The sequence below is a fragment of the Lontra canadensis genome, unplaced genomic scaffold (genome assembly GCF_010015895.1).
Source record: "Lontra canadensis isolate GAN:19392208 unplaced genomic scaffold, GSC_riverotter_1.0 scaffold2, whole genome shotgun sequence".
Classification (NCBI taxonomy): Eukaryota; Metazoa; Chordata; class Mammalia; order Carnivora; family Mustelidae; genus Lontra; species Lontra canadensis.
The window spans coordinates 51,437,867-51,456,152 of NW_022630996.1; the positions used below are offsets into that span (position 1 = coordinate 51,437,867).

An 18,286-nucleotide genomic window follows, 5' to 3' on the forward strand; every position below is an offset into this window, starting at 1 on the left:
GGACAAAATAGTTCTTGGCATCCTCCCAAGTGAGACATACATTCAGATTTAAGGAGTACTTTGAGGGGGACAGAGGAAAAAATAACTTGTCAGAGTAACAACATTCAGTTCCAAGATGTGTCAACAAGTGGTAATAACAGAGTGAGGAACAACAGTTCCAGTGTACAAAAGAAAATCCTTCAGGTATAGACTGTGTCCTCAAAAACCAGTGACAATGATAAGCTATGTCAGAATGACATCATTCACGAAGAATAAACTGACTTGTTCCAGTTTGGGTTCAGTCTGTCACCTTCATTGGACACCATAGCATTTCTTGTATTTCCAGTGGTATTGAAAGTTTCTAACATAAAAATCATACTCATTTGCTATGACATAGTAAAGACTAGTTTGAAAACATAAAGGTAAATAGTAAGGTCAATAGAAAGCTCTTATTATTGGCAAAGAGATACTGGTAGATTTTTGTTGTTGTTGGAAGGTAATCTACATTTACTCATGGGGTTTATCCGACAGAATAAAGACAGATTGCAACCACTTTCTAACTAGTGGCTTCAGTGCCATTTTTCCTGGTTTCCTGTCTTTTCCTGACAACCCCTGGTTGCTTTGCCTTCCTATTCACTTCTTACATTGCTCTTTTTAAACTTTGGAGGTTATTTGTTCTTAGATTCTGTGACTTGTAGAGAAAAATTTTATAAATCAATGCTCCAAACATAATACAGCTGAAGTTCATTGTATCTCACCACAGGTAAGCACGCTGAAAGAAGGAGTATCACAGAGAGCTTGCCAATCCTAGCTAACTCTGTTGACCTAAAGAGAGCTCTTCTCCCACGATTTCTGCCCCTTGCTTGTGCTACTTGGGGTAATATGAATGCCAAATATATGTCATTAAATACTCTGGAAAATTTCTTGCTTTTATGAATTTATGAAAGTGTGTGCCTTTCTTAGAATCTGAATAAATTTTAGGAATCTCATAATAAAATCACTAATTTTACCAAACTCAAGTCATGACATTAATGTGACTGCTGACAACCAGGACCCTTAGGCAGTAGAATTTGGTTTTCTTCAATGCATAAGTAATTTTCATGAGACATAAACATTGTCAAATTTGTAATTATTTTGAAATGTAATACTGTTAACTTTTATTTCAAAGGATTTTTAGCTAATTCTGCTAACTTTTTCAGGTAGGGATAGTTTCCTTATGGACATGGCTAATTTTCCACATAGGTTGGAAGGTATGGGAATCTCAACCAAAAATATTTCTTCATTGGCCTCTTACATTTCTGGAAATTTCAGTATGCGTGCCACTTAAGAGTATCTTAGTTCAATGATGTGTTTTCTACTGAGTGTGGAAAAGCTCTTTCCATGCCTCAGCAGTGATATAAATCAGGATTCTGTAGCAGATTACCCAGCCCATGGCCTAGGGCCAGAAAAAGATAAGTTCCAAGTGAAAGAAATCTAGGTGGTTACTTAGTCTTGACCAATATCTACACACAAACTGACAAGGAGTAGAAAGTATAAATGGAGAATGATGGAGCTTAGAGAAGGAAAAAGGTACATTGCCTTATTTATAGCATTACTTTCAAGCAACCTTGCATATAACCTTGTAACAGAATGGACAGTAAAGTTATGAGAATGAAGTCAGGGATGACTCCAGGTGGCAGAGGAAAGAGAGGAAAAAGCCACATGATATGTTCTGGATTTCCTATAACCATCTCTTCTAAGCAGTCGTTTCCGAAGTTTAGTGATAATAAAATATATTATCTTGAGCTATGCTAGTTGAAGTTTGCATTTAGAAACATAGGTAGCAAAAAAGAAAGAAAGAAAGAAAGAAACAAACAAACAAACAAACATAGGTAGCAGTTTTCCCAGTATGCTATGGAGTGCTTTCCCTATTGAAGTGAGTCTGTAGGAAGAACTGAGTACTGGAGAACATAGCTTTGTATTAGGTCAATGACATTGTTGGTAACCACATCACATTCATTTGTACTGAGAGCAAAACTTACTAGTGGGGATGTAGTAGAGTTAGTTCGTTGAGTTATAACAAATCCCAGTGACTTAAAGCAAGAAAGATTTATTTCTCACTCACATTCTGGTTAAGTATGGGTGAATGGAAGCATCCTCCTCCGTGCTATGGTTTAGAAGTTGAACATCCTCCCATCTTTCCTTTGTCTTTGCATATAGAACCCAGAGCACCAGCGTCCTCTGCTGAATATTCTGTATGTTGTTGGCAGTTGAAGGGGAAGGGGAACAGAGAGAGTGGAGGAGGCACAGCTGTTCTTTACCTCATCCTGAGGTTACACACAGTATTTCTACTCACACTGCATCACTGAGAATCAGTCATGACACCCACTGAGGTGCAGTGGGGGTAGAAAATATAGTTTCTGCAACTAATAACAAAAATAATAAGAATAACAATCATTACTTCCTGTAGGCAAATTGTTAGATCCCATTGTGTCTCCATTTCCTCATCTATAAAATGGAAACCATACAATTATCCTTTTATCTTCTAGTGTGGCTGTGAGTAACATATGAATTAGTACATGTAAACTGCCTAAATATTGCCTAGTACATGCTAAGCACTTTTATAGGTTCATAATCAATTCTGTTAATATGATTTGTATTATAACTTATTAATCAATCTCATCTTTGAGTAAAAACAGGGAGGGACTTTTATGATGGTTCTAACCATTGAGTCAAGTAGGCAATGATCAAAAGTTGAATTGTATGAGATACTGTGAAATTTCATTTTGGGAACATTGTCAGTATAGAAAATAAAGGAAGGTAGAGAACTGGTTAGTCACTCAAACACAGTAAAGGTAATGCCTTCTTACATTCCATAGAAGCCCTGGTTATAATACTCTTTAAAAAGTTGTTATAAAATGTCGACTACAAAGTGATGCAGAAGATGTGCAGTTTACACAGAATTATGTGTATTTTAAGGTACATAAAACCTTCCTGGACCAGTCAGTCCTTTCTGTACGTTTTTAAAAATTTCTGTTTGGTTGCGGGTTCTTGGTGGGATTTTCTTTTCCATTTTGTGTTTCTATCTCTTAGAATACCTAAACAAATATTTGTACATAGTAGAGATTTAATAGATTAGTTCTAAATAAGTCTTTATTTAAAAAAATCTACAATTAAAATGTAACCTTATTAAATTTAATCTGAATTCTTAGACTTTCCCCAATGGATTTAAAAGAATACAACATAAATGTGGAGGTATCAAAATTGTAAAATTTTAAAATTACATTTCTTTTTGTAATGCATGTGAATGTGGTAGGTAGTAATAACATACTTATCAATATGATTTTAATTAACTTTACCATTTTGTTCAAGTAAGTCAGTAATAAACATTACATTATTTTTTGCTTATGCATTGTATAGAAACAGAAGTTTGGGTTGGAAAAATGATGTAAATTCTTATGGACTTTTTTTTTTTTTTACTTCATACTGAAAAGCTGTATCTGCTTTTTTTTTTTTTTTTCCTGGTTTAAATTTGAAAAGAATATAAACATATAAATGGAGAATTCTCATTCTAAAACTCTACATGATAGACTTTAAAAGCTTCCATTTGAATATACATTTTTTGAAAAGTATTAAAGTTTCGATTCCTAGAAAGATTAAACTGTTTAGTGTTTGTGACAATTTTAGTGATATCATATTACCTCCTCTAAAGAAATGATTTAATATCTACATGTTGCCAACATTCAGATAAGAGAAAAATTTGGTCAGTTCTATATCTGAACAGTTTCTCTGATGCTGAACGTCTGGATATATGCAAAACATGTTGAACAAAAATGTGGAGGTCCAGCCAACCTGTCAATTTTATTTTCCTTGGTTTGACATTTTGAGATACACTTAGTAATTTGTGTTTTGGTATTAAGTGGGCAAAGAACAGATTAGAATAAAATACAACAAAGAATACCAGTCTCATTGAATGAATTGGTATTGTCATCAATTTTATCATCACAATTTCATATGCTATTATAGGAAGAGTATGAAGTTGCATTAATAAAATTGATGATATTGGTAATTCATTCAGTGAGTGGAGAAAGGAAAGTAAGTGAGGGCATTTTCACTGTTATTCAGTAGCTGTTATATTTTCATTACACTTTAATAGCTTGTCTGTTCCTAACTTTATATTTTCTTAGCTCAGTAAATTTCTTGAAATCATTTATCGATCACATTTGGAAGAGATCAGAAAACTTTTAAAGATTTTTTTTCATTAAAAAGTGGAAAAGTTCAGTGTTTTGTAGTGTTAGATTTCTTGTTAAAGGGGATAGACAGTTGTCCCTATCCAATATTGTCATTTAATAGTGCATTTTTTTAAAGATTTTATTTATTTATTTGACAGACAGAAATCACAAGTAGACAGAGAGGAAGACAGAGAGAGGAGGAAGCAGGCTTCCCGCTGAGCAGAGAGCCCGATGCGGGGCTTGATCCCAGGACCCTGAGATCATGACCTGAGCTGAAGGCAGAGGCTTTAACCCACTGAGCCACCCAGGCGCCCCATAATAGTGCATTTTGAATTCCTTTAATGTCATTTACTTATTGGAAAGTATCATCCCTGGCTCAGAAAATACTTGGGCCCATTTACTATCATTGCTGATGGGAAAAAAGAAAAATCCAAGAAGGGTGTGAATATATTAAGTAAATCGTTGCTGAAAGAGAGGGAGAAAAAATTCCTTTCTCTTCTTTAGTGAAACAGTTTTTCCCTTCACCTTTTCTATTTCATTTTTATTATTTATAAAATTAAAAATTTAAACCAAGCAATTCCATGAGAATGTTTACAGTTCTCATGTTCCACAGTAACAAAATATGCTAAATGTTGCATAAAGTGTCACTATCACCCCTTTCTGGATGCAAAGCATCACTTACATTTTACAAATATGCCTGTTACATTTCTGCCTTGAGGGCTTTCCAAATTATAAGTGAAGACCAGATCATCACCCTCCAACACTGCCCCAAGGCTTTCTGGCCTGTCCACCAATGAAGATTAAATAGTTATCCTGTACCTGTGAAAATTTCTTATAGACCTATGCTTATGTCTCAGATTAATCTACAAGGTTATTCTCTCCATCCATAGATGACAAAGTACTTACTTAGACAAGAGACTTATTGAGATAATTTCAAATGTTTAACACACATAGACTTGTATGTTAGCTTCTAGACACAAATTTCTCATCATTCTGAAAATTTTCTCCAAAATAAACTCTGTTCTTGGTTATATGGGCTGAAAATGTCTTTTATAAAACTGTCAAATATTTATATTGGGTTTCATCCAAATCAAAGCTTTTGCTCCTCATAAGACACCATTAAAAAATGAAAAGTCAAGCCATGGTATAAGAGAAAATGTTTGCAAATCATATATCTAATAAAGGACTTGTGCGAAGAATATACAAGATTTCTGAAAGCTCAATAGTAAGAAAACTACTCAACTAAAATGTGAGCACAAATTTTGAATAGATAGTTCAAAGAAAATATGCCGATGGCAAATAACCACATGGAAGATAATCATAATCATTAGCCATATTTTGGTGAAAATTAAAACTTCAATTTGATACAAATACATAGCTTTTAGAATCCCATGAGATAAATAAATTAAAAATTAATAATGCCAAGTGTTTCCAGAGATATGGAGCACACAAACACACATTATATATTAAATTTTGACCAAATTGATTGGTCAATGTATTAATAAAATATATTATATATGTTATATAAATCTTTAACACTGGGAAGTGGCATAACTATGTCTAACTGTATCATTGAGAAGACATAATAACATACCATATGCTTGTATAATCAATAATTCTCTGGTAGGAAAATAAAATTGTTATGTACTACAACTAGTAATTACATTAGTTCTTTGATAGAAAGATGTTTATTCTTAAAATACCATTTTTTCCTCTTTAATATTTGTTTTTATCCCTTAGATCAGGTCATTCAAATATTATCCCTTAGATCAGGTCATTCAAATATGAAAATGAACATATTTGTAAAGGCAGTACTAATTTTTCATTTTGTTTGCAAAAGAACTATTGAAACAATTTTCTATAAAATGCATTTTTATACTCACTTTGAAAATGATTTACTTCAAGTAAGGTGCATAAACTGTGGGGGGAAAATCTTGCATTTTTTCTTGTTTTCCCTAGTTCTGAAAAGTGGCAGAGGTAAGGCAGTAGGATCCAGTTACTGTTCCCTGTTTATACAGCTGTACTTCATTGAATGAAGGCTTGTGTTACACGCAGTTTGTGATAGGAAGTAAATGCTTTTAAAACGACTGAAGAGATAGGTCTTTAACCTCCACCTTTGTGGATTCTTTGTTCCAATATTTAGCTTCTGTGGAAGTTATAGGAAGTAATTTAAATATATGGTATTACTCTCTAATTGGGCCTCATCTGATTAGCTTATCCTCTTCTGAACTCACAACATGGATGCCTTATGATAAATTTTTAAAGCAAATCCCAAAAAGTTCAACAAAAGGGACAATGAATTTTTTTGTAATAAAGTTTATAAGTAATAGGCCCTGAAATGTTTAATAAAGGGTATGTTCTAAAGAGAAAGTGGTGTTTGGATTATTTCCAACCTTTTAAGGAGTTTTAAAAGACTTAATGAGATTCACCAAATTTATTACCTGTTAATAAACTCCACACAATAGTGCCATAGGATTCTTGGTTTATCTCTTTTATTTGTAGTTGTATAAACTATCCAGTAAACCAGAGATTAAGGTTCTAGGTTATTTCAAGGATTATACCTGGGAAGTTAGAGGTCATTATGGTCAAATAGTTTTCATTTGTGTAAGAGCAATTTCTTTAATTGCTTGGGTAAAAATATAGGGTCATTACTAGGAATGATTAAAATGTCAACCACTCAGGATCCAAGTTACGTATAAACTTATGGCTTATGAAAATACTTGCCCACCCTTGAAAATATATAACTTTAGACTTCTGATGGGGCCCTCTATTCATAATTCTGGTCATAGTCTTTCCATTTTCACAGTATTAAGTCCTTATATCTGAGCTATCATCTATTTACCAAAATTCTTTTGCAGATATTGTTTGGTAACTCCCTGCATAGATTGTCTAGAGAGCATTCATTTCTTTAGTGAATGGCAGAGAAGTCATCCAAATTGGTAGGAGATGGAGTTTGTTTGTTTGTTTGTTTGTTTATATTTATATAAATTTACATATTTATATCTCCCTGATTTTCATAAAATTCTCTTAACAAATTATTCTACCATGTGCTGGGTGTTTTAACTACTAGTATATGGCAGCTGCAAAGACCAATAACCAGGGCACCTGTGTGGCTTAGTTTGTTAAGCACCTGACTTTTGATTTTGGTTCAGGTCATGATCTCAGAGTCCTTAGACCAAGCCCAGAGTTAGGCTCCATGCTGGATGTGGAGTCCGCTTAAGAGTCTTTCTCTCCCTTTTGCTCTGCCCTTCCTCCTTTCTCCTTCCCCCAGCTCATGTGCACCTGTGTCCACGCTCTCTCTTTAAAAAAAAAAAAAAAAAAAAAAAAGGAGAAATAACCCATGCACTATTTCCACTCTTAGAGTCACTGTTCAGTCCCCATGCATGCCAAACTAAGATTTAATTTCTGATCTATACTGGCATGGATACAGTGATCATGCCACAGAGTTAATTTTACCTCCTTTATTTGCAGCAAAGAACACAATAATAGTTTAGCTAAGAACATACTGTCTTTCAACTGAATAGACTATAGTGTGGTATCTGTAATTCTGATAAGAAAAAAATATTCACAAAATGAAAGATGTGGGCTTGTTCTATACTTAGGAGGTCAGTATAGCAGCATATTGTAGAAAAAACAACTATTTCTTTGGGATGTAAATGAATTGCAAGTCAGTATGTGGGAAATCTGCATAATACTTGATGAAAATATCTTACATTTCCTTTTTTATTATAAAGATGAAAAGCAATTATGTGGTAGAATTTTAGAAATGGTAGTGTTTGGTAAGGTACAGGAAGAGCTGTATGTATTAGCTAATATATTTCTGTAAATAAAAATGAAATGTTATATGAAAATGTCCAAAAAAAATGAAATGTTAAGTCTTAGAACCAAATATTACTCTGCTTTGCCTTTTATTCCAATACACAGATTTTGAGACTTCTTAAAAAGCCATCAGGAAGAATTTTTTGTGTAATATTTCATTCCAAAATTTATGTACCAATTTCTCCCATCACATTATTCTTCCTTAATTATAAATATATTATCACATACTGAAAAATCATCACTATCCATTGACTGTATTATTACAACATTGACAGTTAGCTTTTATGATTTGTCATATTATAATATATTAGTAATTATAGATTTTGGAAGTCATTTTAGCTTCCTGGAGGCATTTAATTATATCATACACACTATACATACTTATTTGCTATGTTTCAGTTTTCTTATTTGTTTGTAATTTATGCCCTCTGATTCCAAAAGTCATTTGAAGCAGCTTATTTTAATTATAATTATATTGGCTAGGTTTCTCAGAGAGTTCCAGATTTTTCTTCCTCACTTAACAAGAGTAGCATACACAAGTGAAAATGGAAGTTGCTTGGTTCTTATTCTCATGGCTCATTTCAAATTACGTGTTTTGCAGAGGTTAATATCATGTGGGCTGGACACCAAACCCACCACAGTTCTGAAGACTATAACTTATCCACAGCACTGAGACAATCTGTTTTGCAAATATATACTTCTTGGGTAAGTTGTATAAAATTGGATAAATGTAATTATATAATACATTTTTTAAAGTCTCAATTGTTCCTGTTTCCTCCAAGTTAAGAAAGTGTTTTACTAAAAGACTTTTTTCTCCTTCTATAAGGCAAGACACATATGAAACAAGTGATGTTTTGTAATGGTAGTCTTTTATTTGATAAAACAAAGCGTAACAACAAAAAACAACTTCACCTTGAGGTATAAAGCAAAGTGAGAAATTTGCTATTTTTTTTATTTGCCATAACTAACTAGTGATATGTAGACAATGTATCTCAGTTCAAATATATGCAAACAAAGTTTTCATTTGAAACTTTTAAAAGCGGTTTTTGAAAATTCGATACCCATTTCTGCATGCCCAAGTGAAATCTACTTAAATTCTTTGCTTTTCACATTTATGTATTAGAGCAGTTAATATGATGCTCAATAAAAATTTTTGCTCTAAAATATTTTTGCACAAGGAAATGAGCAGACTAATGAAAACCAGAAATAGCCTCTAGTTTGAAGTTTCTTCTGATTCACTGGGCAAACCTGACCCACTTGGTAATAGCCCTCATTCATGATTGTCACTCTTTGGATCTCCATAGCTATCCAAACTACTGCTGCTAAGAGGCATATTGAGCTAGAAGGTCAGAGTTTTCGGGGCACCTGTCTGGCTCAGTCCACAGAGCATCTAACTCTTGATTTGGGGGTCATGAGTTCGAGCACACTTTGGGTTTAGAAATCACTTTAAAAGAAAAAGAAAGTCAGAGTTACCAATGTGTAAGTGCTACTAACCATAAATTATAATGATCTACGGAGGACCATAGGGGAAGGGAGGGAAATCTAAAGGGGGAGAAATCAGAGAAGAAGATGAACCACGAGAGACTAGGGACCCTGGGAAACAAACTGAGGGTTTTGGGGGGGGGGATAAGGGAAGGGGGTAACAGGGTGATGGGTATTAAGGAGGACACATACTGCAATGAGCACTGGTTGTTATATGTAACTAATGAGTCATTGAACACTACATCAAAAACTAATGATGTACTATATAGTGGCTAACTGAACATAATAAAAAATATATAAGAAAAATAAATACCAAAAAAAGTCCCTCAAAAAAATGATAATGATCTAACTTTTGTATGGTTCCTTATAGTTTACAAGGTACTTCTAGATATCATTTATTGAATACTTTCTGTGTGCCAGACAGTCTTCTAAGATCACTTTATGCATTAACTTATTTGATCTTTACGGCAACTTTAAGACACAGGTACGATTATTACTCTCATGAAACTGAGTTTGTAGTTCAGTCACAGAACTCCTAAAAGGGAGGAGTTGGATTTGAACTCATTCAGCCTGGCTGCAGGATCCTGGATCTTATCTCCCACACTAAATACTTTTGTCTCTACATCATTTTTTACTTACATTAGTATGTTAGATCAAATGTTCCTATTATCAGGGAACTGAAGCTCAATGAGGTTAATTACACAACTAGAAAGTGATGATGCCCCATATTTGAAACCATGTGCCTCATAACCTATAAAAATACGTGTACTGGCAGGTGTTGAAACCCAAACAGCAGCATAGGCAAAAACAAATCTATAAGCCAGTGATGGTACAAATATATTTTCTGAAAGAGATACAAAACGAAATTTACCCCTCCACCCCCATACCACGTGTTAAGGCTTGTGTTAAATTCCTAGGGCTACCATGACAAAGTATTACAAACTTAGTAGCCCAGAGCAACAGAGTTGTGTTGTCTTGTAGTTCTGGAGGCCAGAAATCTGAAATCAGGGTGTCATCAGGGCCGTGGGCCCCCCTGAAGACTCCAGGGAAGGAACTGTTCTAGTCCTGTGTCTCTGAAATTTTTAGTTTGTGATAGTTTCTTGGCCTTTAGGAGCATAATGCCAGTCTTCACATGGTCATCTCCCTGTGTCTACATCCAGATTTCTCTTTTTAATATGTAAGGACATTGGTCATTTTGAATTAAGCCCAACCTACTCCATTATGAGTACATCTTAATTAATTACATCTATAAGGACTCTATTTCCAAATAAGGTCACATTCTGAGGTATTAGGGGATAGGTTTCAACACATGAATTTTGGGGGGACACAATTCAATCCATAACATACTCAAAGAAACATAGGTGGAAATGAAAGAATTTATATTGTATTATATATATTCCATCTCCTTAGAGCTTGTGCTGGAACTCTGGATAATACAACGTGAGGAAAATACTACCTTTCTCACAGTTGCCTAGCTCAAGACTGGTCTAGAGCTCTAGTGAATAAAGGGAAGAGGCCCCTAATGAGGGGAGGTATACTGACTATCCTCCCATCTTAAGAAATAGCTTCATTAATATAAATGTATTATCCTGTACAAAACAGGTTTGAATATGTGACTGTTTAAAATAATAATCTCAAAAATCTTTATTCTCTCCTGAGTTATAAAGATAACTTAGCATAAAGATAACTCAAGCCTCTAGTGCTTACATTTTGGGGAAGAAATCCTCCAAGAAGAGATAGAGCTATATTTGAAGTTGCTCCAGGAAAATCAAATGCAGTGAGTGAATTGGTTGTCTGAGGAATTACCAAACAAAAATTTTTGTCAGAGCATCACAGACTTTTAAGAACCGTCAGAAGAAATCTGGGAGACAATGTATTTAAATCACCCATTTTAAAAGCTACAAGATGAATCTCAGAGGAGCCTGATACATCATACAGTATTGAACATTGCTGGTTGGAATTTGAGTCCAGACATCTGACTTCAAGTTTATGGTAATCTTTATCCTGGTTTCATTTGTGCTGTTCCCCCTATTAAGTCAATGCACTCAAAGTTACAGATTAGTGAAAACCTAAGTAAAATTCAGGTTCACACCTATTTATTGCCAGTATAAATCCCTTTTACAACCTCATATCATCTTGCCAACAACACAAAATATGCTGAGTAAGGAAATGAGCATTGGGAATGCATGAGAAGCTGCTAATTTAGGGTAGGGGAAGGAGTGGGGGATTTGCAGTGTGGGGAATAAAAGGTAGAGATTGTGAATCAGCCTGGTTTTTTGTCTAGCATTTGTAGGTCTCTTAGAAGATGGCATAGGTGGTTTAAGTGTCTGTGATGGTTAGCAATCTGTAATAGGTCTAGGTCTTTCTGGACATTAAAATCAAAGAACATCATCAGGTTTTTTTCATTTTCTTTGAGTCTTTTTTTTTTTTCCTTCTTTGAGTCGTTTTTAAGATTCTTTTCATTAGTGCTGATAGGTAAGGTATATAACTTGGTAGTTAGGTAACAGTATATCTTAAACAAATAATACATGTCTTTGAAGAGAAAATTAAATTGTAAAATGAAAAGCATAATTAATCTCAAAGTGTTTTTCTTTGATATTACTATGAAAATTAGGGTGGCAGACTTGTCATTTGAAGTAGGTAAGATGAGAATTCAGCTTTTAAGAATCTCTAACCATACTTTTGTGCACTTTCTTTAAAGCCAGTTTTAACCTTAGGTTTAACATTACTCATCCTAAAAGAACTGCAATGGATGGAGTACGATTTTAAGTGATATATACTGAAATAGGTGGTTTTGCTTGTTACTTCAGTCTTAAACATCATAGTCTCTCCAAATAATAAAGTGAGTCTAGATCCATGGAGATATATATATCTCCTGTTATATATAACAGTGTCAAGATGAACATTTCATTTTCTTCCAGCTTTATTTCAGATAAAATACCTGAATGCTATAGTTTATATTCAAAGCATAGCTAGAGAAGTGCTAGAAAATAATAGAATGGGGTATGTCAAAGGGTTACAAGATCTAACTTGAAGGAACTCTTAATGGCCAAAATCTGGAACAATTTGAACAACAGAATATGTAACACAGCGTGGAGTTATAATCCAAAGTATAAAATAAATATCTTTGAAATAAGTCTATACTGATATAGATAGATGATTGAATAACTAAATAAATGGGGACAAATATATGGGAGATAAATTCCTTTGAAGAATTCCATAAAAATTCCAGGTAACATATGTAGATACTTCCCTGCCCCAGAAAATAATGCTTAATGCCCCCCCTTACCCAGCTCTTTGATTGTAGACTATACTGAATAACTCCTGTACAAAGAATAGAGAATGTATAAGAGATAATAGTGATGTAATGGGACAGATGATAACTACACTTGTGATGAGCATAGCATAATGTATAAACTTGTCAAATCAGTAAGCTGTATACTTGAAACATATAACACTGTGTGTCAACTATATTCAGATAAAAACAAACAAACAAAAAAACCCACACACACCAAAAGGAAAAATAGACAAAGGGTGAGGTGGGCATGGGAGATAACTTCAGAATGGAGACCCTTGGCAAACATAATCTCAGATAAAATTAACAATTCTACAAAATACCTAACTTTTGAGGAGTCTCAAAAGTATAAAATGAAACAACACAAGGGACATCTGAGAAAACTGTCACAGATCAGAAAAGGCTCTGAGATGTAAAGACTATGTAATGATGAATCCTGGGTGGGATCCAAAACCAGAAAAAGAACATTAGGGGGAAAAAAGCTAGTGAAATCTAAATAAAGTGTAAAGGTTAGTGGAGTTTAGTTAATAGTAATGTACCAATTTGTTTCTTAGTTATGGCAATTCAGTATAATAAAATGTTAATAAGAGAGACTGCGTAGAGAGTATGTAGCTACTTTGCAACTCTTTTTTAAAAATTATTTTTACTAACATACAATGTATTATTTGCTCCGGGGGTGCAGGTCTGTGAATTATTAGGCTTACACATTTCCCAGCACTCACCATAGTACATACCTTCCCCAATGTCCATAACCCAGCAACTCTCAGTTTGTTTTGTGAGATTAAGAGTCTTTTATGGTTTGTCTCCCTCCCACTCCCATCTTTCTTCATTTTTTCCTTACCTAATCCCACAACCCCCTGCCCTGCCTCTCAAATTCCTCATATCAGAGAGATCATATGATAATTGTTTTTCTCCCTTTGACTTATTTCGCTCAGCATAATACCCTCTGGTTCCATCTACATCGTTGCAAATGGCAAGGTTTCATTTCTTTTGATGGCTGCATAGTATTCCATTGTGTGTGTGTGTGTGTGTGTATATATATATATATATATATATATATATATATATATATGTACACACCACATCTTCTTTATCTATTCATCTGTTGATGAACATCTAGGTTCTTTCCATAGTTTGGCTATTGTGGACATTGCTGCTATAAACATTTGGGTGCACATGCCTCTTCGGATCACTATAGTTGTATCTTTAGGGTAAATACCCAATAGAGTGATTGCTGGGTCATACGGTAGCTCTATTTTCAACTTTTTGAGGAACCTCCAAGCTGTTTTCCCGAGTGGCTGTCTTTGAAAGTCTTTTACAAATATAAAACTATTACAAAAATATTTATTAAAAAATATAACTACATGTACATACCTATACTTTCCCAGAGCCATGGTGGATGGTATAACAACTCTAAAAAATCAAAACCAACCAAAGCCCCTTAGAACTAGCAACTGTAGTCATTGATTTCAGGGACGCCTAAAGCATCCTAGAGAACAGTGATTCAGCCAGTACTATTTTACTTAAGGAATTTATTTATTTATTTATTTATTTATTTCGAGAACACGAGCTGGGGGAGGGGCAGAGGGAGAGGAGGTGGAGAATCCCAAGCAGACTCTGCACCCAGCACTGAGCCATGTGTGGGGCTCAGTCCCACAACCCCGAGATCATGACCTGAGCCAAAACCAAGAGTCAGACATTGAACCGACGGAGCCACTGAGATGCCCTCAGGCAGTACTATTTTAAAATAGTTCTGAAGTAACTCTTTTTTCTCTCTTCTTAATTCCTCCACCCATCACTCACTGTTCCCTTTCCACAATGCTGGCTCTGAACAAGCTGAATTGCTCTATAGCTTTGAGAAAGGAATTTCAGAGACTCCCTACCACATTCAGAGGTGGCCAAAACCTGGCCCACTTGTGTCCCCAGTCTCATCTCCCACGGTCTCCCACTGTCTCCTCATCTAACAATTTTCAGTTCCTTAAATCTACCATGTTATAATGTCTTATTATGCCATTGCATATCCAATTACCTCTGCCAGGAAAATTATTGCTCCCTTGAGTGTTAAATCCTTCAAGACTCAATTCATTCATCTCTACAGATGCTTTCCAAGTTTGCCTAGGTTGCTTTTTTTTTTTTTTTTGGTCCCATAAAAACCTTGCATATCTCTATTATAGTATTTATTATTTACATTATTGCTTTTCATGCCAGCCTGTAAACTTTAAAAGGTATTATCTCCAAAGTGCCTGATGCAGTCAGTGCTTAATAAAGGTATAGTACATAAACTGAAAGAAATTTTGAAGTTTTATGGATGTCATATATTTGACATTATGGGTGTCAAATACTCTTCTACGTTAAGTAGGCTAAGTCCAGTATGTGAAATAATTTAAATCTGTCATTCATGTGAGTATTTTTTTATTTAAAATATCTCCAAAAATTATAGCATACGTGAGTACCTTATTTACCTTTTTGAATAAAATCTATTTTGGCATGTTTGTTTCATATATGAAGCTATAGAATAGGAAAGAGTAATCTCTACATTTAGTAAGCTGAGTATTTCTCTTAAAAGCATGATAAATTAATGATACATGCACTTAGCTTAAATAACTAGGTTGGCTAATTTATTTTTAAGCTCTGTAGTGTATCTCAATCTTTAAAATTGTTTTGCTTTTTAGGTTAGTGTTATAATCAATGTTATAAGAATTTATAAAATGTGTTTATGGTATATTAGTAGTCTAAGAGGTACATTTTATCCACCATCAGAGGAAAGAAATACAGTTATAATACCAATTTATGAAAACTTTTCTTACCACAAGTTAGGGAACCTGTAAATATATGGTGATACTATTTTTGAGCATAGTAATTTAAAAATACATACTGATTATATTTAAGAAACATGAGAGAATGGGTGCCTGGGTGGCTCAGTGGGTTAAGCCGCTGCCTTCAGCTCAGGTCATGATCTCAGGGTCCTGGGATCGAGTCCCACATCGGGCTCTCTGCTCAGCAGGGAGCCTGCTTCTCTCTCTCTCTCTCTCTCTCTGCCTGCCTCTGTGTCTACTTGTGATCTCTCTCTGTCAAGTAAATGAATAGAATCTTTAAAAAAAAAAAAAGAAAGAAAGAAAAAAAGAAACATGAGGGAACCTTATTTACCAGAAATAAGGAAGTCTGAATCCCAGATAGCTCAGTTATTAAGTAGCTTTGCCACTCTGAATCAATTGATTAATGTTTGTATCTCAGTGATTTTGTACATGAAATGGGATAATTAATATTTGCTCTGCCTTCTTCTATTGTTATTTTGAAAATTACCTTAAATGGTAAGTGTGGAAATTCTTTGGACTATATCAAGTATGACTCACATGTGTAATATTGTTTTTATATTACATATAAGACTTCAGAGGAACCTTTAGTGAAATCTCAAATCTTTTATTACATTGTACTTTCTGCCAAACTACATAAGCAAAGAATGTCTTTCAATATGTGGGAGTTGGAATTACGTAAAGACAAATGTGAACAAATAAAGACACAGAAACTAACAACTTTGATGTACTGCAGTCAAATACATTGGGGATAAAATTCTCATAACTCTTATGTCACAGATGGAAAGCTTGCCCTGAGCTCTCCATGCAGAAAAGAAACAAAACATCTCTCAGGACTTTGCCTCAGAACTCCAAGGCATCTCTCGCCACCATCAGCCACCATATAAGACAAAGTTCATGTCCACATATTAAATAAATGAAGTCTTTCGCTTGTTTGTATCTTGACTAGTTTGAGCCTTGATTCTAGCATGCATCAGGAAAATGGAATTATTCTGTAGTGTAGCAAAATCAATTTAAGATTTGATAAAAATAAAATTATGCTCTGATATTTGGTGTTTCATTTTACAGAAATTTGATAGTCATTTGTAGTTTTTATGCTGAAGGACAAATAAAAAGACTCATAGTAAAGAGCTCTACATAAGACAGCATTATCTTCTTTCTACTTAAAAAAGAAGACTGGCTGAAATAGTCCACTATCTTTACATATAATTATTCTAATTTTGGAACATGCATCCATTCATTTCTTTGTTTTCCATATACAGTCTTGATTGGCAGAGCTGGTCATGATGGCACAGGTAGGGGATATGAAGAGAAATAGGACATGAGGTTTGTTCTTAAGGTGCTTGCTTTCCCTGGTGGGATTCCAGTAAGTCAACAGCCATTAAATACAAGTTGTTAAGGTTTTGGAGAGAAGCATCTGCTTTGGGAACCATGGTGGGTGAAGGGGAGCATCACAGAAGAAATGCCTAAGCGCAATCTGTAAGAAGAATAAAATTTTGCCAAGAATGGGGTTGTAAATGGAATATTATGTAGAAGGAGCATGTCTTTGAAAATACAATATTCTGGGAGGAGTCAAGATGGCGGAGAAGTAGCAGGCTGAGACTACTTCAGGTAGCGGGAGATCAGCTAGATAGCTTATCTAAAGATTGCAAACACCTACAAATCCAACGGGAGATCGAAGAGAAGAAGAACAGCAATTCTAGAAACAGAAAATCAACCACTTTCTGAAAGGTAGGACTGGCGGAGAAGTGAATCTAAAGCGACGGGAAGATAGACCGCGGGGGGAGGGGCCGGCTCCCGGCAAGCGGCGGAGCAACGGAGCACAAAATCAGGACTTTTAAAAGTCTGTTCCGCTGAGGGACATCGCTCCAGAGGCTTAACCGGGGTGAAGCCCACGCGGGGTCAGTGTGGCCTCAGGTCCCGCAGGGTCACAGAAGGATCGGGGGTGTCTGAGTGTCGCAGAGCTTGCAGGTATTAGAACAGGAAGCTGGCTACAGAGGCAGAGCCGAGGAGTGAGCTCTCAGCTTGGGGTTACCTTGAACCGGTCGCAAGCTCGGTCAGCTCGGAGCGTGGCCGGAGGCCAGGGTGACGGGAGTAATTGGGTGCTATTCTCTGAGGGGGCACTGAGGAGTGGAGCCCCGGGCTCTCAGCTCCTCCGGGCCGGAGACTGAGAGGCCGCCATCTTCATTCCCGTCCTCCAGAACTCTACGGAAAGCGCTCAGGGAACAAAAGCTCCCGAAAGCGAACCCGAGCGGATTACTCAGCCCGGGCCCTGGTAAGGGCGGTGCAACTCTGCCTGGGGCAAAGATACTTGAGAATCACTACAACAGGCCCCTCTCCCAGAAGATCAACAAGAAACCTAGCCAGGACGAAGTTCACTTACGAGGAGTGCAGTTTCAATACCAAGGAGAGCAGAGGAATTCCAGAGGAGGAAAAAGCAAAGCACGGAACTCATGGCTTTCTCCCCATGATTCTTTAGCCTTGCAGTTAATATAATTTTTTGTTTCTTTTTCAATTTTTTTTCTCTTCTTCTGCTAAATTTTTTTAACTTTTACCCTTTTCTTTTTTAACGTTTTTTAACTAGTTTATCTAATATATATATATATTTTTCCTTTTTATATTTTTTCATTATTGGTTTTCTTTTTTTGTTTCTTTTTTCTTTTTTCTTTTTTCTTTCTGAACCTCTT

General features: G+C 35.3%; 1 protein-coding gene across 1 annotated transcript in view; it reads left to right on the plus strand.

The window, feature by feature from the left end:
• Positions 1–18,286, plus strand: part of AGMO (alkylglycerol monooxygenase) — a 209,080-nt gene that overhangs the window by 122,173 nt on the left and 68,621 nt on the right. The window contains exon 4 of the mRNA XM_032876503.1: positions 8,611–8,714. Coding sequence (XP_032732394.1) covers positions 8,611–8,714 — 104 coding nt within the window. The remainder of the gene's footprint in view (positions 1–8,610; positions 8,715–18,286) is intronic.